Below are 20,921 nucleotides of genomic sequence, written 5' to 3' on the forward strand. Positions count from 1 at the left end.
TCGTTGCCTCAGTACTTGTACCCTGTGCAATGACAATAAAGTTGAATCTAATCTAATCTAATCTAAACTGGTTAAGGGCGACAGGCTTCATCATTGGATTAAAACTGGACAGTTTGAAAAAGGTGGTGGAGAGGGGACACTGGAGAAAGGATAATTCATACCCAGATCAGCCTTTCCACCTGACATCCGAGCACTTTTCCCAACAGACACATTTCACAAGGACAGATACATGAGACTATTGCTGCCTACTGCAATAACAATCACTTCTGGTAACAACTGTAAGACCATCACTGTTTTTCTCGGTTAGATCTTTGCACTATTTTTAAGTTAGTTCTTTTAATTTATATTAAAATATAAATTTCTATAAATAAATAAATAAAAATAAAATCTTAATTTATATTAAAATAACTAACCTGTGTGTGTACGTATACACCATTAGTTAAATCTTTCCATCTACATATTCTAAATAGTGCTAAACTGCATTTGTATCGCTGACTGTTCACCGAATGTCATTTAGTAAACTCCGTTGACCAAAATGTTGAATTCAAGCGTGGCGAGGGAGGCTCCCCGTGAACGCGCACCGGAGGCTTGACGTCACGGAGGCGCCCTGGCTCTCCAGAGCCGCTGGTGCTGCTGGCGACATGATGGGAAAACCAGATAGTCTTCAACTGAGTGATTAACGTTACTGAGTTTTCCCTGCCGGACTTTTCGTACGACAAAATGATTCACTATCGACAGCGATTTGAGCTCCACCAGACGACGGCAGAGGTAACTTAGTTTCTTTCGAGAGGTTTTCATAATGGGTTATTGTGTTAGCGAGAAAGAAAAAAGGAAATCGAGGTGCTGGTTAAGCACAGCGGCTGGATGGACCGGCCCGTGTCACGGCGAGGTAAACGTATGCGGGTTTTACCTTTTCTTTCCCTCGTATATCACCTGGACGATGGGAGAAAGCCCGCGGCTTCGAATGAAAAGCCGTCCCGTTCAGTTGCAGGGAAATACGGATGTATGTGTGTGTGTGTCTCGGCAGTGAACCCCGCACGGCGTCGTTGGAATCGTGCAAAAAATGCTTTAGTGCCATCGTTTTACAATGCATTTAATGTGTGTGTGTGTTGTTTTCTGACGGATCATCATTTCTATATGCATTTAGTCTGACGAGCAGAACGATTTTTCTTCCCCCCTCTGACAATGTCCACCATGGACGATCCCCGTTCCCCTCCCTAGCTAACGTTTCAATCCGTCAGCGCATCGCTGGAGGGGAAAAAAATAATATTTGTAGCTTCAAGATGTATTCCCCAATGTGACATACGCAACCCACCACGAATGACAAAGGGACGGCGATAATTTGCCGGATAACGCGGGGAGTTGGAGCCGTAAAACGTCAGCTCGTTAGCCGGTGTGTCGAGGTAACCGTTAGCCGCTAGCAAGGCCGCGGCTCAGCCGTTAAACCGCCAGCGCTGAGATTCGGTGAAAAGCCGAGGACGAAACGGAGCGTAAGCTGCTCTCCTGTGAGCAGAGCCGCCTGAAGTCTGTGGACGTCTCGTGTTTCCAGCACTCTGTTCGCCTCAAACGGTCCGTCGGGGCTGACCGGAGGCTCGCGAGCTATAATGGCGATATAGGGATTTAACGGGGAACACCTGGGACACGGCGGCTCCAAACCCACAGGCTGCAGATGCACACGTACGAATACACGTTCGCCATCTCTGTTTGTCTTATTCATTTAAAACTGATGCTTCATGTATATCTACCGACAGGCAATTTATAGGGAACAACTGTGTCTTCTTTGCAGATTGGTGTGTAAGTTGTGAAGAGGAAAGTCTGACAGAAGATTGTCCGTCACTCCCTGCGGCTCCAGTTGAAGCGGGATCACCACCACAAATTCACACAGTAACCAATCTATCAACGATACAAAGGTACTTGGGAGTTTTACTGCTGCCACCCTTCTCCTACGTAGCAGAAGATGTACGGTAGTGCCCGCTCGGTTGGCAGAGGGGATGCCAACCATAGTGGCGGCAGAGATGGAAGTGGTCCCGGCAATCAGGGATCCGGCCGTTCCCCTCGCCTACCCCGTTCTCCTCGAATGGGACACCGCCGCAGCAACAGCACCGGAGGCAGTGGAGGAGGTCCGGGAGGAGCGGGAGGCAAAACTCTCTCCATGGAGAACATCCAGTCCCTCAACGCGGCGTATGCCACCTCAGGACCAATGTACCTGAGCGACAACGAGGTGGCCATGGCCGACTACGTTCCCAAAAGTGGTGGGACGATGACGACCATGGGGAGACAGCGGGTGACGTACGGCTCAAGGGCCACCAACAGTGCAGTTGTGGCCGCCAGCACGCCCAACATCTCCACCTCAGTGCCTGGCAATGCTGCGCTGTCAGCCGGCATTCTGGCGGGCGATGCTCTAGCTTTTGGGGACCACCACATGTCCTCCACTGTGCCTCACTCTCTAAGGCAGGCCAGAGATAACACCATACTGGACCTGCAGACTCAACTCAAAGAGGTATTTTTTTTCCCCTCCATGTTTGCGTATATTCTCGGATTTCAAACGTTTGACAAGCGCTTGACTTGCTTGGTTCAGTGGGCTACATTCACAGTATTTATGTGATATTTGTTAAACCCTGCTTTCTCAGATTCTGCGTGAGAATGAGATGCTGCGGCGAGAGGTGGAAGTTAAGCAGAGCAAGCTCAGCTCTTCCATGAATTCTATCAAGACCTTCTGGAGCCCAGAATTAAAAAAAGAGCGAGCTCTTAGGAAAGACGAGGTTTCCAAGATCACCGTCTGGAAGGAGCAATACCGTGTGATTCAAGATGAGGCACAGGTGAGTGTTCGCTTGTGTTTCTTCGAATAGATGTTTTCATCATCAAGCCATTATTCTGAATTTAAATGGAGTCATCATCCAGGCTGTGTCAAACATGTCTGATGGGAAGAATGTCTTTCATCCAGTGTGTCGGCTTTAGAACTAAAGTGTGTTTCTCTGCTTTTTGGCCAGTGCCGTATAAGCTTGAGGCAAGTTTTCTAAGATCTAGGTAATCCTCTTCTATGCAGCTATATCATTGTGCTCAATAGATGAAAGAGGCTGTAAGTCGAATGGCTGCGTTAGCCTTTCTATATGTTTCAGAACTGGCTTGATGTGGTGAACTGAATGACAATTTAAAGAAAGCGCTCATTTAAATCGTTTTGTCTAGTCGTTAAAGCACTGGAGTAGATAAGAAACCAATGTAAGAATATTGTCATAGGTAGCGGTAATATATGAGCTGTTGTGACTCATTTTTGATTGAGTATTTTGATTATGTGGCTTTCCAAAAATAATAATTATTAGCCTCTTTGAAATGATCATAGTGGTACATTTAGTTCAAATAGCCGATAACCAGAAAAGGATATTCTGCGGTCTATAAATGGAAATCCATCATCTTCGGAATTCCCACTCTGCCCTTTTCTCATAGGTTGTCAAAAAAATGAAGCGTCTCGCGACTGGAAGTATTGTAGAGTTGCATGTGTGCAATTCATCCAAATAGCTCTATGTCTGCTGTCAGGTGTGGAAACCAAACACCTTTATATGTATTTGTCAATTTTCACATGTTTTCCTCCTTGTTAAATGGAGATGGTGGCGTTGTAAACTCTGAGCTACTCAGCAGTCTGTTAACCTACATACATGTATACATTTTATATGCACACATGTGCAAGAAACATCAGTGAATATAAATAGACACATGGTCTATTTTTGAACCCTTTAGTGGGATTTGTGCAAATAAAGTCTAATTATTGAAGATAAATCCTCATTGTTTCTCTGTAATTCTTAATGACTGGGCAGATGTGTATAATTTGCTGCTTTCCCTCCTGCTGAGTCACATAATCACACTGTGGACTAATTCCCAGTAATGCCTGAGTAACGCAGTACTAATCAGTGGGTGCTGTAATTTAAAGATGTCTGCTTTCATATGTCTCCGTGAACGACTGCACCTCCCACGCTGGCACACGGAAAACACGTACGCACTCGTAAGGCCTTCGGCTAATTACAGCTGCGATTGAACTGCATGCCCCGTTGCTTGTAGGTCCAACCGCACGTGGCTTGGTCTGCAGTTTAATGTTCACGTGTGTTATTTATGATTCTGGGCTCGCTAGGCTGAGATGTGTGCTGGGCACAGCTTTTCTAACATCTCTACCATAAAGCATGTTGTCTAGTCCAGCTATACAGTTGTATAACTAAGCACCCTTTTTAACATTTTTGAATGGACAATTTTGTGGTGTTTTGCGAGCTGTGGCTCTGTGCCATGTGCACGGTTTCCTTATGACTCAAGTGTTGTGAAGTGTTTGGAACACTTTGGTTGGTGCTTCACATCTTGTACTCTTTGTGCTGCCTCAAACGTCTGACTGTTATCTCTCCTCAGGCAACGGCAGTCGGAATGTGGGCGCCGGGGGGAAGGTGTGTGCAGCGGTGTGGTCGCAGCAGTGAGTCAGCCATAGTCATGGGGTGGAGAGCCTGATGGAAAGGGAGGGTTTAGTGATTGGGGAGGTGAGAGTATTGGAGGGAAGAGTTGGACCGAGAAGCAAGGTAGATGAAAAGTGTTTGTGTGAGGAGGAGGACGAGGAGGAGCAGAATAAAGATTGGCGTTTGAGGGACGAGGAGAGATGAGTAAGGGAGGGGGCGTCAGGAGGAACAGGACGGCGAGAGAAACGAAGGCAGACACTGAATTCTCTCTTTGTTCTTTCCTCTGAAAAGCGCTCACAGCTGGTTCAGACCAGAGTGTAACGCAGCCTTGTATCAACGTCTCCCGGCAGCTCTGCCAAGTGTCCGTGGCGTCAGATGCCACAAACAATGCAATACTATACTGGGCTGATTGTGTTTCACCACTTATATTTCTCTGGTCATGAAATGGAACACTGTCCCAACTGTTGGGGCTGCATCTGTCGGGGCACTGCAGGGTTTTCATGATTATGGGCTGACTTTTAATCTGCAGTAACACAATATTGTGCCACAATCAAGGGTGATTCTGAGCAGCCTTCGCGTTGTACAATGGTTCAATAAAAGTGAATTCACCTCGTACCCTTTTGTGATCAAATTGTAATTAAGTCCAAAAAACATAAGTACAGGAGGTTAATAAATGTGTGTGTGCGCTGCTTGTTCCCAGCATCTCCAGATGACTGTTCAGGCTCTTCAGGATGAGATGAGGATCCAGAGGGACCTGAACCAGCTGCTCCAGCAAGACCCCGCCATCCATGGGCGGGACCTGGTCCTCACATCTGAACCCACAGAGGAGAACTACCGGCGGCTACATGCGGAGCACGAGAGGCAGGCCAAAGAGCTCTTCCTCCTTAGAAAGACCTTAGAGGAGATGGAGTTACGGATCGACACGCAGAAGCAAACCCTGGGAGCCAGAGACGAGTCCATCAAGAAACTTTTGGAGATGCTGCAGAGCAAAGGTGGGTTTATACCTCTGTGGAGACGTTTCCAACCAATTTATCCTTTTTAAAGTATCAACGTCTTGGTTGAAATTCAAAGCCAATGCTGAACCGTGCCAAGAAGCAGTTCTTCTGTTTGCTGATAGATTGCGATAAACCATTTAAGTCAACAGGAAAAGCAGTAAACAATTTAAACTTCTAAATGCTTTTCATCTCAGGCTTTCAACTTTCACAACTGGGTTTCTGTGGTCCATAAACTACCCACTATGCGTGCTTTAACCCAAGCATGCTTCTGACACCAGGAATATGAGGGCTTCATGTAAAAGCTACTGTATATATGGGTGTCCCCCAAGATAATGTCACGTCGTGGTTGTTGGTGGCCAAAATATCCGCGATAATGCATTGACAAACCCATACAGGAAACTCAAGTAAAAATAACTAAAACCAAAATTGGGTTATTGGGTTTATGTTTACTGTTGCTTTTTGAATCCAGTGTTTTTTATATCTCATCCCCTGCTGAACAGATGAGTTGGCTGTTACAAAATAGATGTCTTTACTTACTTCCTCATGGTAACCGGGCCGTTTGTACATCCTTCTCAGGACAATCTGCCAAGGCATCAGAGGAGGACCAGGAGCGGACCAGGAGACTGGCTGATGCAGAGATGCACAGGCATCACCTTGAGAGTTTACTGGACCAGAGAGACCGAGAGGTCAACACACTGAGAGAGGTACTGGTGACCTAATACCACATTGGGTTGGTCTAGTTTGGGGTTTTTTCCCCTCTTATTTATCCTCCGATATGAAACTGCCCATAAATGTTTTGCACACACATGTATCATGTTTTTCTTCATCCGACTCAATACGATACGAGGGAACCTCCGAGTCCACAAAAACTAAGGCTCTGCAGACTGTCATCGACATGAAGGTGAGGCTTAGAAAAGAATAGTGAATATGATCTATGTTTGCGTTATCTCACATATTTTTCAATGCATGTTAACCCCTCTTCACCAATGCCCAGGATGCAAAAATCAATTCGATGGAGCAAGGACTGAGAGACACGGAAGAGGAGCTGCTGCTGATGAAATCCAATGGACTTCTGAGCTGCGAGGAGCGGCAGGAGGAGATGAAGCAGATGGAGGTCTACCGCAGCCACATGAAATTCATGAAGAACAAGGTCTATGAGACCTTTTGTTCTCCTAATCGGATGCTTTTCCGCTAGAAGTTTCTTTCCTTTCCTCATGTCTATTCACCTATTTTCAGATGGAGCAGGTGAAGCAGGACCTGTCCAGGAAGGACACCGAGCTGCTTGGTTTGCAGACCAAGCTGGAGACGCTCACCAACCAGTTCTCAGACAGTAAGCAGCACATCGAGGTCCTCAAGGAGTCACTCACTGCCAAGGAGCAGCGAGCCGCCATCCTACAGACTGAGGTACACCCTGGGCTCTTCTTTAAATTTGGCCAGCTCGCTTTGGAATGAGTGTAAAACAACAGCCCTCTTAAGAGAAAAGGCTTCCGACTGCTGATATAAGAGTCTGCAAAGAAGCAGTTACCGAATGTTTTGCTAGTTTCTCTGCTTTTGAGCACTTTTGAGTGCGTAGCGCAGTTCCAGCCAGTGACTGTTGTCGACCATTCCCTGTACCAGGTGGATGCCTTGCGCTTGCGCTTGGAGGAGAAGGAGTCGACTCTGAATAAGAAGAGCAAGCAGATTCAAGAAGTCTCAGAAGAGAAGGGCACACTCAAAGGGGAGATCCACGACCTCAAAGACATGCTGGAGGTCAAGGAGCGCAAAGTCAACGTGCTGCAGAAAAAGGTGATTTGGACTAAAAACAGACATCTGGTGTTCTTGGCATTTACCCCGTGCACTCATGGGGTCACAGCGCGTGTCCTGTGGCTGATGATCATTTTGTGTTCGCTCTGCAGATCGAGAACCTGCAGGAGCAGCTGAGGGACAAGGAGAAGCAGATGAGCAGCCTGAAAGAGAGAGTGAAGTCTTTGCAGGCAGACACCTCAAACACTGACACTGCCCTCACCACACTAGAGGAGTCTCTTGCAGAAAAGGTTGAGTTCATGTCTGCACCTGCCGAATTGTATGCATGTTCATTCTGTATATTAAACGCGTGTCCGTTTTCTCTGCCTCCTGCCAGGAGCGCATTATTGAGCGTCTAAAAGAGCAGCGAGACCGAGACGACCGGGAGAAGACGGAGGAGATTGACAGTAACAAAAAGGAACTGAAAGAGTTGAAGGAGAAACTGAACCTCCTGCAGGGGGACCTGTCAGACAGAGAGGTGAGCAACACCAGCACAGGCAACAAAGGCACTTGCTTACTGTGTTTCTATTAATATTGTGAGACATTGTAGTCTGTTTTTGCTGTTCATCTTACTTTGCTATGAGTCATACATGTCTGTATTGGATCCAATGTATTTTCAGTCTCCTCAGTCCCATTCTCTTAGAGTTGGAGAAGGCTCATCTATGCTCTTGTGTGGGTGTGTTTGTGCAGACGTCTTTGTTGGACCTGAAGGAGCATGCATCATCCCTGGCATCCTCCGGTCTGAAGAAGGACTCCAAACTCAAGAGCATGGAGATCGCCTTTGAACAGAAAAGGGAGGAGTGCCTCAAAGTGGAGAATCAGCTTAAGAGGGTGAGATCCTAAAATAATGAAATCGGCAGCCATGTGCTGGCTCAGCGCTACACGGCGCTAGCTAATGATTTATTAATACGATTGTGATACCGTCTGTAATCTAAGCCTTGCGTACGGTAACTGTAGTGAAAACCCCTGTGTGTTTGGCTGACATCCCGTCCTGTTGTAAGGCTCAAAACGCAGCCCTGGAAGCTCAGGCCAACACCGAGCTGCCAGAGCGCATTAAGAACCTCCAACAGGAAGTTGCCCGCCATAAAGAGGATTCTGGGAAGGCGCAGGCTGAGGTGGACCGCCTGCTGGAGATCCTTCGGGAAATGGAGAATGAGAAGAATGACAAGGACAAAAAAATCAATGAGCTGGAGAGGTGGGTGGAAACATGCACATTTCGGGTGCTCACAAAAATGTTAAAGATAACTGTTTAAAGCAGGTCAACTCAAAAGATGTGGACTTTGCGCCAAGGCTCAAGCTTTGCCTGTGATACTAAATTAAATAGTCATAATGTGTCAGCAAATGTGCCGCTGGTCTGATTGTTTGCCCGTGACATGAACGTTTAACGCGAACAGAACATTTTCTTTGTTGTGACTTTGTTCCAGGAGTTATGAATGATTTGAGTCTTTTGTGTTTGTTGCGCCACGCGCGGCGGCTCCCTCCAATGACATCGTGACACTCTGGAAATTGTTGCCCTCAGCCCATTAAATGGCGTCTTTAAATGTAATTTATCCATCTGCCATTGTCGCCTCTTAGCTGTATTGCTTTGAAAGCGGATATGGCAAATGTTAGCTTGTTATTAGTGGAGCTGTTATAAAGCTGGTCGGTACGGCTGTAGTAGTTGGTAGTTTATAATCCACCTTTTTGCAATTTCTGTGGCTGCGTACGTGGTGAGTGATGAAGTCTCATGACTTGTCTGTGAGCCCTAATGCTTCCTTCTCTTTTCCTTAACATTGACTCATCTCCCTGCTCTTTTCTTTCTATTTACCACTTTCTTGTCTTTACACCGGAATCTCTCACCCCTCCAGCTTCATTCACCGCTTTTCTCTTTCACCCCCCTCTCCCCTCCCTGATATTGACTCTTTGCAGGGCTGTCTAAAATCTTGCCAAAGCTATGGTTGTAAATGTTATCTCAGTATTATGAAATGAGGAGGCTTTTCGATCTCTTCTAAACATTCCACATAGATAATCATAGCTGTGGCAAAAAGCTTTGTTTTGAATCAGACAAATTAATTTGGTGCTTATCTGCACTTTTACCACAATATTTCCTTTTTTTTACCTTTTTCACCTCACCTTTAAATACAAATTGTATTTACATGTAAATTGGGAACACGTGGAAATTATACATAAAATAACATTTCTACTTCTGCGTATGTTTGGGTGCAGGCAGACCAAGGACCAGTCAAAGAAGGTGGCGTCTCTGAAGCACAAGGAGCAGATAGAGAAGAAGCACAAGGAGCAGGTAGAAAAGAATAGGAATGCTCGACTCGTGGACGAGGCCAGGAAGAGGGAGGACAATATGTCAGAGAGCTCCCACCTGGTGAAGGTGCATGCTTGTGGTTCTCTCTCATGGACCTTTCATCAGAACGAAAGTTTACCAGCACCGGCTCACTAATTCAATTTCCAACGAGCTGTAATGGGACCTCTCTCTACTCCGGATGTGTAGGATACTCTACGTCAGAAGTCTGAGCGCATAGAGGAGCTGGAGGAGGCCCTGCGAGAGAGCGTTCAGATCACTGCGGAGCGAGAGATGGTGCTGGCACAGGAGGAGGCTGCCAGGTCACTCCAGGAGAAACAGGTACACAACTGCTTTTCAACAAACGCACAAGAAACCAGTCACAATCAATCCACTAGTTCACGCATGCAGCACACGCATCGTGTAAAACTCTACATAAATAACAAATGCTTTCATATACTGCAATTCTTCCTCCCTCGTCCTTGTGCTACCATGGTGGTGTTTCTCATCCTTTCTTCGCCTCCGTCCTCTCCTACGGTCTCTGTCTCTTTCTCAGTTCTTTTATCTTTTGCTTTTTTGTTTTCTCTTGTTCTCTCTCTGCTTCACACTGCCTCTCAGAAGCACTCACTCAAACCAATGCATGAGTCCCAGCTCGCCCACTTTAAGTGGTCTACGGTATGAGCCCAGAATGTGTGACCTCCAATCACTGAGCAACAGCCCTTGAAGGGTGGACACAATAACAGAAACACCTTTACAATCCATGCAATGACACCACGATCCTGCCATATATTCATTTGGAAAGTGTCCTTTTTGGGGAATTTGTGTTTGATGTCAGATTGCATTATTTTGCAAGGTGTTGCTGGTTTCAGCTGGTGTAGTTGTCATGTTATTTTGTTTACCTGCTGTTTGTTTATGAAACATCCCAAACCTGATTAATTGGCTGTCTCACACGTCAAGTAGCCAATAGAATTTATCACATGGGAATGAACTTGATTATAATTAAAGCACGTATTAATAATAGTGGTACTTGTGCCCTTTTTTTTAAATGAATAACAGGTAAATGAAATGTTGTGCTGTAGTTTGATGGTATGTGTGCTAGTTGATCCCTAGTCCTTACCAAAAGCCCACATGATATGGACACACAAGGGTTCTTTGCTTGTGAAAAAACACTTTCCTTTCACTGATTTAAGTAATTGCTTTTACTCTATTCATGATTTGAATTGTGTGTGTGTTCCTAGATGGAGGAGCTGCTGGGGGCCATGGAGAAAGTGAAGCAGGAGCTGGAGTCCATGCAGGCCAAGCTGTCCTCCACCCAGCAGTCTCTTTGTGAGAAAGAGGCACACCTGTCAACGCTGCGAGCGGAGCGCAGGAAACACCTGGAGGAGGTGCTGGAGATGAAGTAAGAGTACACACACACATACACAGAAGGGTGCATTGGACTCTGGCGTATTGATTGCTGCCTTCATCTTGTAAAATGTCATCCTATTCCAGACTTGCCCAGCTGGCAGGATGATTTTCTGCAATAAATAATAAATGATAATTGAGCTTGTTACGCTTGTGGTTAAATGTCATGTTTGTCTCCTCCCCACCTAACAGGCAGGAGGCGCTGCTGGCCGCAATCAGCGAGAAGGACGCTAACATTGCCCTGCTGGAGTTGTCCTCTTCTAAGAAGAAGAAGACCCAGGATGAGGTGTCTCTGCTGAAAAGGGAGAAGGACAGATTGGTGCAGCAGCTCAAGCAGCAGGTGAGGAGGTGGCTGCTGGATATCCGTGGAGGGGAAAGCACGATTGAAATGTTCCAATAGTTCTGGGAGCCTCAGCGGGATTGCACACAGCCATGTTCATTGTTTTAACTCCTACACCTCTCACACAGAATATGTTGACGAGTGGGGAATAAAAGTCAGGACGAACAAAAAGCCGTGTCCAAAGTAAATGAAATGATTGGAAACTGTCTTTTTCAGTAACAATAGTTTTTGTTTCCATCAGGCACACCATTTACTTTAAGGTCGCATGAGGATTGTCACACTGAGAAGTAACTTTTCCAGGGAATGGAACGGACAAATGCTCAGTCTTTGAAGTTAATTGTCGCTCCCCCACCCCCGTCAGCTGCGGTGTTGTACATGCTGACACCGTGTCACCCTGTGATGTCTTGGTGGCCAATAGCCAGGCCTGCTTGTTTATGAGTGCCCCTTCCGCTGTGTTTCTATATTCTCACTGTTTCTATTTCACAGACTCAGAACAGAATGAAACTGATGGCAGATAACTATGAGGATGACCATCTGAAGACCGCTCCTGATCAGTCAAATCACAAGCCCTCTCCTGATCAGGTAGCTTACCCCTCCAAACGGTCCCCTTTCCATATCGCCCTCAGCTGCTTCTCTGAAATGTCCATGACATGGTAACAACATAATGTCTGTTGAGGAGAAGCCTGATCTGATGCCTTCAATCTAAAGGGAACAAAGATTTTTTTGCTTAACTTTTCTGTCCATATATACGTACACTAACCAAATGTTCCTTTGTAATGCTGCGATTGGCTCACCTCGTGGCTAACAGGATGATGAGGAGGGTATTTGGGCGTAGCCAACCTTTAGCCCTCCCCTCTCTCTGACTCTCTGTCTCAGCCATATTGTTCAGAAGGGTGAGCTCGTATGAAAAGTCCGACCTGTTGACCTCTTGCTCTGTGGCATGCTCACCCTGTCTTCCTTTCTTTTTGCCGTACGCCTTTCTTCTGTTCATGTTGATGGTGTTGATCATTGCCTGTGTTTTCTGTGAGAGCACGTCTCGCCACTCATCCGGTGTTCATTCGTTGCTTCTCAGTGGTTTGTGTGTTTCGGTTGAGCAATGCCCGTTTGCATGCCCAAGCTAAGAGGATGAGATATTTTATCCCTGGTCTGTTTCATTGTCTTAAACTAAAGCCTCTTTGCTTTCCATGTCACTGATGATTAGCTCCTTGGATATTGACCTCCACCAACAGGAGCTAACTAGTTTTAACTCGCCTAATATATATCATTTTGTAAATAGCTTTGTAAGGACATTAATATACTAGGCAATAGAAATCTAGAGAACAAAGCACCCAAGGTGCTTCGTATACACATGCATGCAGATGACCATATATATATTTCATGCTAGTGTGGTCTGGAGCTTTAGTCTTTCATTCTGTTCATGAATTCAACAAGAGCTTATGTGTATTACTATTTCTACATCCCCCTTTTTTCTTTTTATTTCCCACACTGCCTCTCACTCTTGTCCCTTTTCGTCCCCCCCGGGCAGATGATACCCCCTCTTCTGGCCCTGTCCCAGAACCGCAGTAAACTCAAGCTCTACATCGCCCACCTGACTGACCTCTGCCACGACCGTGACCCCGGCATCCTCAGCAAGCTCACGCCGCCCTCTCACTACCACCACAGCGACCCCGAAGACTGGGAGGAGGAGCTCCAGAAGATGAGTGTCCAACAGGTAGAGGAGGAACCGCGCTATTCATATCTGCATTGTCCTTTGTAGCTTCTGGAGGGTAGAAATGGCCGTTGTATTGGCACATCAAAGGCCCAGGAGAGCAGTTTAGTTTTTGAGCAGCTTGATTATAAATTTATGAGCATCTTTGAGATAATCGGGTAAGTTAATTTCTAATTTTTTTGTCATAGCTGATGAAACAACTCTAGGTTGTTGAATCTTTGAATAAAAAATTAATTTTGGAATTAAATGGGGTTACAATGCTGTTTTTTAATCTGCGTGGTGATGCAGTCCCTTTATCAATACTCTATTAGGGATTGGGCCTTATTAAGGGAGCTTCAATAAATGGATAATTTCCTTCATTTCAAAATGTATGTGGTAATTTTCCAGAAACCATTTTGAAAATCAATCCTGGGGGGGGGGATTCAGATTTTTGTTCATTGACAGTGTGGTAAAAGAAACCGATTCATACTTTCATTCTCCAGTTGGAGAGCGAGCTGGAGGTGTGTGAGAAGGAGAGCGGCGAGCTGCAGGAGTACGCCAACTCTGTCCTGCAACAGATCGCTGATTACTGCCCCGATATCCTGGAGCAGGTTGTTAACGCCTTAGAGGAGTCATGCTGACCACGCCGACCTCGGACACAAACCGGCCGAGTCCTGCTCTCCATACGATCCACAGCCTACGGCCACTCAACAAGGCGTCTGGCAGGAGGAGAGTAAACACGTGAGATATATAACCCCGCCCAGCTTTGCTTCTTCGCTCCCCTCTTCTTCCCCGGAACATGCTTTTACAACCAACTCTTATGTGCTTTCCAAAGTGTGACCTTGTAAAAATTCGAATTGGGGACGGTCACTAAGGGTGTAGAAATATTGTCAAGTAGGGCACTTCAGAGTGGATTTCAGATCATACCAGGCAAAAGCTGTGGCAGATGGTGGCGTAAAAGTACGCACTTGATCACATTATCACTCATTATCAGCTCACTAGCAAGCACTTGTGAACTCACAAAATTCCGTTATTTTTTTGGGCTCGACGTAAACTTGGAGAGATCTCAGTCTGTCTGGGATTGGGTGGGTTGGGAGACAAAGGATACGAGATGAAAGAAGCAAACTCTTTATGCTCAAAGTCTTTGAGCATACTGCCATCCTTCGTCTCAGACGTCTTCATTCACAGCAGGAACTGCTCGATCAAGCACAGATACCTCACACACAGCGATCTCAGTATTTTAGCCCTTATATTACTCTTGCATACCTTTTTTAATAGAAAAATAGGGGTAAATTTATTCCTCACATGGGGCAGGAAAGCACTTTTTGACTGGGGAGCTGCTACATCTAGAAGGGGGCCCGAGAGGTGCTCAGTTCAGTGGGTAAATAATGCAGCCGTGTTGATGCTTATTTTGTATTGTAGTCCGTGGTCCCCTAACTAGAAGGTTGGACTCTAGTTGGAGACACAAACCCCGGTGGACGGACCTCCGAGCACTGAAGTGCTACATTTTAACCAAATATGAACGAAGCTTGCTCTCCAAGTTTCTATGGATCTGTCATTGTAGCGAGGACCAAGATGTAGGTACGTGTTACTGTGTAGTCTGTGGCTGGGCCACTGGCACGAAAGAGAGGGGGGGGGGGGGGATCTAGGCCTGACCTTTTGACACTGGTCAAATGTTAGCTTTTAAGTTACACAATGTACTCAAATACAAATATGAGAGCGAGAAAAGAAAAAGTTATTCTGAGACTCATTTACTTTTAGATAGTTTTGCACACAACGTCCACTTGTTTATGAGGTATGCAATGTTTCTTTTGAGAACGTTCTAGTGGCCTTGGAGCATGAACAGAGATCAGTACTGGACCTAATGCAGGGATCTTTTTTTTTTTCTCCTCTGTTATGTTGGTGCTAAGGCATAATGTAGGATCCACTGATCATTCAGTCTCATCCAAAGTTTCTGTAGATGCTTCTTGAAGCCCACCTGATCTTTAGTTGGTCGATTGGATCACTGAAGAATACAAGCGATGCTTCTTGTATTTCCTGATGACTTACAAATGCAAGTGATGCCTCCCTTTATTTTATTTTTTTAATCTTCAGGGCTGAGGTTATTAATTACTAAATGCGTGTACATTTACAGGAAACAGGAAGTCACTTTTCAGCAGATTTAGACTTTTTAGATCAGTTTGTAAATAACATGATATTTAACACCTATAGTGACTGAATAAAGTTATTGAGTGAAAGGTGTTGTGCATTATTTGAAAAGAATATCTAAAGTTTAAAGCAGTGCAGTTTTGTCAAATTTTGTCGTCAGGACAAAGTGTGTGTGTGACAGTACTGCCATAACTCGAGCAAAGTCATGTTCTATAGAGATCTATATAAATACATATATAAAATGTTTACTGTATGGATATGCATTGAATGTTTGCACAGAATCTTAAAGAGCAAAATGACCGTTGAGTTGGTGTCTTCAGCAGAAACTGAGGAAAGTGTCAAAAAAATATTTCGTGTCAAAAATAGTGTGTGCACCATAAATGTTTTCGAACCGTGACTGTGTGCTGGGGGAGTAACTTCCTTGCATTTCCTTCTAATCAGCGTTTTAAATTTATTATCCTGAGATTCCAGTGTTTTTATTCCTACCTGTTTTGGTTTTTTTGGTTTGTGTCAAAAGCAGATTGTGCTTGATGGTTAGAAAAAATAAAGTCAACAATCCTGGACCTCCTGCTTTTGTAAGGGGAATATTATGAGGAAAAAAGCCTCATCTGTAGGTCTGACTCACTTCCTGTGTGTGGTTGGTGGATATGTGATTTTTTTTAAACTGAAAATAACCCCTGCTGGTTTTGGATGACGTCCGTTGGATTCTTGTATTTTGTCGGTCAAACTCTTTCAGCGGAAGCTAATTCTCTCATTTCAACCCCGCCGCCCTTCACCTCTGGATTCAAAGAAGCTTTCTCTAGTGTTTAATTCCTTCTGTTTTAACCGTTTGGTTTCAAAGACAAGCCATCACACTTGATTTTTCATTTGCAGCTGTTATAAAAATGTGAATTCATGTAGGGCTGCAACAACGAAGCCTCTATTGCATTTATTTACAAATGCCATTTTAAATTCATCTCATAGCACTTGGTTGTTTTTTAGCTGTATGCATTTACTTAACTTGCACTACAATGATGGTAATAATTTAATGAATATGTTCAAGTGAACATGAGGGTGTGTTTGTGTAGTATAGAGAACTAGTTCTGACGAATTTGAGGTTCTGTTTTAGAATAAAGGGTCGGAAATTAAAGCTTTTTAATGCCGTTTAAAAAAAAATCTGATTCATCGATTAATCGACCGATTAATCGATAATCAAAATAATCGTTAGTTGCAGCCCTAAATTAATGTTTTAAGTTAACATTTGTTGCATATGGTGGTTTTGGGTTTGATCACGTATATTATGGTAACCCACTCTTAAGTGGCGTTGGTGTAGTTATAGGGCATATTTATTGAGTATGTGTATTAAATTCAGATTATATACATGGACCACCGAGATCTCAAGTGTAGTTCAGCAGTGGCTTTTCATCAGAGTTCTGGGAAAGTTCTTCGTGCCAGCTACGATCAAAAGGAACCCAGAGAAGTTCTCCAATTGTACATGCGTTGCTCAAACATTACACAATGGTTTGTTAAAGATGTATGAGGTGGGAATTCCCTTTAGATGCAGTGGTTGATTTGGTGTTTACTGCTGTCAAATCATTGAGATGTTTTATCTTAATCACACAATTCAGTCTAGATTTGATGTAATAGTGATTTTAGAAGAAATCAAAGGCCATCGGACACAATAACCTTTGCAGTTGGTTTCCTAAACTGCATGAACAACAGATGTACAGTCGTAATTACAAATCAAATAGTTGGTAATGCCGTTACAAATTCTACAAGCAAACACAAAACTGAAACATATTTGCCATCTTTATTCATAAATATCACTACTGTATGAATATAAAACAATCTTAAATTACTGCTCTTTTAAAAACAAATACTCTGGCGCTATCGTTTGAAGCTCCTCAGGAGACAGGCCGCTGATAAAACAGTTTTAAAGATATTGCATATCGCCATGGCAGCTGTCAATCACTACACCTTACTATAGCTGTGTGGATGAACCTTTGACAGAGTAGCATACTGGAACATCTGGTACATACTTATTTCCTCAGGAATATGAAACATAGCCAACTATACACGGGTCAACAAAGAACGACGCGAGTGATCCACCCACTTCAATTTGAAGTACAATTTTTTCACTCAATACAAAAAAAGAATTTTGGTTACACAAATAAAAAGATGCATGAGCCCAAAAAAACAACTTTCTATCAAAAATGTGACTCTTAAAGAGTTAAAATGCCTAAACCATTATCCTGCAATGAGATTTTTTTTAAAATATCTAAATCTCCATCGGTATGTGAGTCACAAAAATATGCATTGTAATTTAGTATTCAGTGATAGTAGGCACTCCTGTGTTTAATGGGTGAGGTAGCTGGATAGTAAGAACTGGACACAGGCTGCAAAGACGATGCACATCAGACGAGCGTGAGACGCAAACCAAGAGTGGAGTATTGCAGAGGAGGAGAACAATATTCCACCGATCAATGCGGAGTCCCCCCCCTCCCGCTCCTTGCTTTTAGTCACAGTATAGAAGGTAAGATTAAGAGTGGACACAGACAAGTCAATGAACGAGAGAGCCTTCACCTCACTCTCTCGCTCTCGGTCATCTGCCACAGTCCCAGGTTCAACACTTTAAGGCACGGCAGCTGCGTGATCCTCTCCAGACCCCTCTTAGTGATCTTTGTGCAACCGTACAGGTCGATGCCCGTCAGCTGGGTCAGGTGGTCCGCTATCAGCTCCAACCCTTTGTCCGTGATCCTCACGCACTGCCCGATGTTGAGGGTCTTGAGTTCATGCATCTGGCGCACCATCCTGTTGATGCCGTCGTCGCTGATGTGGCAGGAGCACAGCGACAGGGACTTGAGCTGATACAACCCCTGGGCGATGTAGGCCAGACTCTGGTCTCCAATCTTGTCACAGAAGGAGACGTCGAGCCCAGAGAGCCGCAGGGAGCCCATGGCCAGGTGCATTATGCCCGTGTCGCTGATGTTGTCGCACGACCGCAGGTTCAGGCTGCACAGGTGCGTCATGTGCGACAGGTGGATCATCCCTGCGTCCGATATCCCCCCGCAGAAGCTGAGGTTGAGCACTTTGAGCCTGTTCAGGCCCTTGGAGACGTGCTTCAGCGAGAGGTCGGTGAGCTTCTGGCAGTCCTGCAAAGTCAACTTCTCCAGGGACAGGCAGCCCTCTGCCGCACTGCGGGTCATGCCAGACAGGTGGCCGATGCCCACGTCGGACACGTGCCTGCAGCTGCGCAGGTTAAGGCTCTTGAGGCAGTGCAAGCCCCAGGCAACGAGCAACAGGCCGGTGTTCGTGATGTTGCTGCAGCCCCCGAGTTCCAGCACCTCCAGGTTTTTGAGGTACTGGGATATCCTGCCCAGGCTGGAGTCGGTGATCTGCTTGCAGAGGCTGAGGTTCAGCACCCGCAGGGACGGGATGTCCTGCACAAAGGCGTGACCGAGCCCGTTGTCCGTGAGGTTGAAGCAGCCGCACAGGTTAAGGCTCTCGATGTGCGGCATCCCCTGGATCACGTAGCTCAGACTTCGCCTCAGGCTGAGGATCTGAGCTTTTTTGATGCCCCTGGTCTGCAGGCTGGGGAACAGAGAGGGGTTCGCTCGCCGCAGGTGGAGCTTGGCTTCCACCCCCCTCCACACGGACTTGTGGTAGGACGCGTCTCTCCAGGCCGCGCACACTTGCGCTACTCTTCCTTTGTCTTTTACGTCCAGATAACTGAAAATAATGGCCAGGATCTCCGGGAATAGGCACGATATATGCGTCTCCATTTCAAACATGGCTGCGGGCTGACGGCTTTTAGTCGCAGCGGTCGGTCGGCGGCGACGATACTGTCGTTGTTGGCTCGCCGAAAACTCGCCTGCCGAAAGTTGCTGGCTGGCTCGGCGGCGTTAGCTAATGCCAGCTAGCATTCGATCGTGCTAACTTTAGCCAGTTAGCTCCGAGTGCGCCGTAACAAAAACCCACCCATCATCCACGCATAGTATCATCCAAGCATAGTATTATGATCAATAAAAAAAATCCACGCGATGTCCTCCCACGGCGCCGTTATTGTATCGACGAGCGGCCGCAGAAGCGGGGAACTCGTAATATTTACCCAGCGGGCTATGCTAACGCGGGCTATGCTAACGCTAGCTAGCCTCGGCGTAGCGCTTAGCCGCCTAAACTTGTGAAAACACGAACAACATCCCGGTTACGATCTGCCCCGCAGGCCACTTATCGGTCCCCGCGACGCGTCGCCGAGCGTGTCCGTTAACCCTTTTCCGTTCGGCGGAAACTTTCCTCCACAAAGCCGCTAGCTCGCGCCGAGGTACGTGCAGGGCGCCTTCACCTCCCGAGGCATCTCGAGCCGCGTCGGTCGGAGCATCCCGGACCGCCGCAGATGAATAAAAGCAGCACTTTTCGGGTTGTGGCGAGTTCAGCGGCTCCTAGTGGGAGTAACACGCACGGTTACTATCACGCTGCTACGGGATCCACCACAGCTTGAATAATGCAGCGGTGGCGGTATTTTTAAGGGCTTTATTCTTCTTTATTCACAACGAAATAATGAATGAAGGGGCGAGTCCATCCAAATATATGGATGCTGACACTGTTTGATTTTACGCGCAAACATACAGATGAGAAACCACCACATTCCGCTTTTTGCTGCCCTTCTGCTGCACTTGTTAATGTGTGCATGCGTAGATGTGTGTGTGTTAGTCTATATTTGTACACACGCATATTCCCCAACTACCCTGCATCCATTTAGCTGCACCTTCATATTCACAAAAATATACGGACACATTTTAATATTAGAATATATATATATATACATATATATATATATATATATACATATATATATATATATATATATATATATATATATATACATATATATATTTTTTTTTTTTTGCTTTGCTATTTTACAGGAGCAAAGCACTGAAGAGCCATCAGCTGCTCATGTGGTTTCTTTAAACCTCAAATCTGGCCAGTTATGTGCAAATCAACCATTAAACAGTTAAGTCGACAAAATGTTCTTAGAAACAAATGCTCTCAAAAGAATAAATAAATCTATTCTTACGTTTTCGTCCTGCCGATCCTAATTGTATGATGTTCTACTTCCAGTAATCCTTCCATTCATAATGTTTTGTTATGTTTCAGAAATGTGTCAGTTAAGACAAAGAACAAAAGCAGAAGCATCACAATAATGTACTTTTGAGTGTTTTAAATACAGGATGGTGGGATTTTTTCCGCTTTCATGAAGTGTTATTTATCAGTAAAAACATTAAGATCCATTTTGAATGGGAATTGGTCAAAAGTCATCTTTATCAGATCCACCTCGGCCAGACTACTTTTCACCCCCACATCCAAACTCCGCAGCTTTGGGGACAGAGCATTCTCCGGGGCAGCTCCCAAACTCTGGAACTCACTCCCCATTCTCATCAGAGACTCCGACTCCATCACCACATTCCAGTCCCGCCTCAAAACACATCTTTTCTCATCTGCTTACCCGTAGCCCCCTCCCTTCCCCTACCCTTCAGTCTATGTAGTTGTATGCGATCGGCCCATATATGCATTAAGCATTCCAAGTATTGTTCTTCGAATCTTTATTCAACTTATTGTTGGAATGCATTAAGCATTCCAAGTATTGTTCTTCTATTCTTTATTGTTGGAATGCATTAAGCATTCCAAGTATTGTTCTTCTATTCTTTATTGTTGGAATGCATTAAGCATTCCAAGTATTGTTCTTCGAATCTTTATTCAACTTATTGTTGGAATGCATTAAGCATTCCAAGTATTGTTCTACTATTCTTTATTGTTGGAATGCATTAAGCATTCTAAGTATTGTTCTTCTATTCTTTATTGTTGGAATGCATTAAGCATTCCA

At 45.1% G+C, this 20,921-nt stretch overlaps 2 protein-coding genes across 8 annotated transcripts; one reads left to right on the forward strand and one right to left on the reverse strand.

Moving 5' to 3' along the window:
• Positions 1-590: 590 nt before the first annotated feature.
• LOC120812566 (ELKS/Rab6-interacting/CAST family member 1-like) lies at positions 591-15,624 on the forward strand. Of its 7 annotated transcripts, none has more exons than XR_013454989.1 (21): positions 591-768; positions 1,787-2,500; positions 2,631-2,819; positions 5,131-5,422; positions 6,002-6,129; positions 6,273-6,326; positions 6,420-6,575; positions 6,662-6,829; positions 7,043-7,210; positions 7,321-7,458; positions 7,545-7,685; positions 7,898-8,038; positions 8,209-8,402; positions 9,413-9,572; positions 9,693-9,824; positions 10,721-10,881; positions 11,079-11,226; positions 11,713-11,808; positions 12,035-12,119; positions 12,752-12,937; positions 13,417-15,624. XR_013454989.1 is itself a non-coding variant. In XM_040168658.2 (20 exons), the coding sequence occupies exons 2-20, from the start codon at positions 1,958-1,960 to the stop codon at positions 13,552-13,554; spliced, it is 3,333 nt and encodes a 1,110-aa protein (XP_040024592.2). In that variant the 5' UTR covers positions 591-768; positions 1,787-1,957; the 3' UTR covers positions 13,555-15,624. The 7 variants fall into 7 exon arrangements, 5 of the variants coding, with proteins under 5 accessions (XP_040024592.2, XP_077953792.1, XP_040024593.2 ...); XR_013454990.1 differs by having other exon boundaries at positions 9,413-9,488; XM_040168658.2 differs by lacking the exon at positions 12,035-12,119.
• A 1,207-nt stretch (positions 15,625-16,831) lies between these two features.
• Positions 16,832-19,589, reverse strand: LOC120812785 (F-box/LRR-repeat protein 14-like). Its single transcript, XM_040168993.2, has one exon. It carries the CDS (start codon positions 18,829-18,831, stop codon positions 17,620-17,622), a length of 1,212 nt encoding a protein of 403 aa, XP_040024927.1. The 5' UTR covers positions 18,832-19,589; the 3' UTR covers positions 16,832-17,619.
• Positions 19,590-20,921: the final 1,332 nt, after the last annotated feature.

The sequence above is a fragment of the Gasterosteus aculeatus genome, chromosome Y, assembly GCF_964276395.1.
Source record: "Gasterosteus aculeatus chromosome Y, fGasAcu3.hap1.1, whole genome shotgun sequence".
Lineage (NCBI taxonomy): Eukaryota > Metazoa > Chordata > Actinopteri > Perciformes > Gasterosteidae > Gasterosteus > Gasterosteus aculeatus.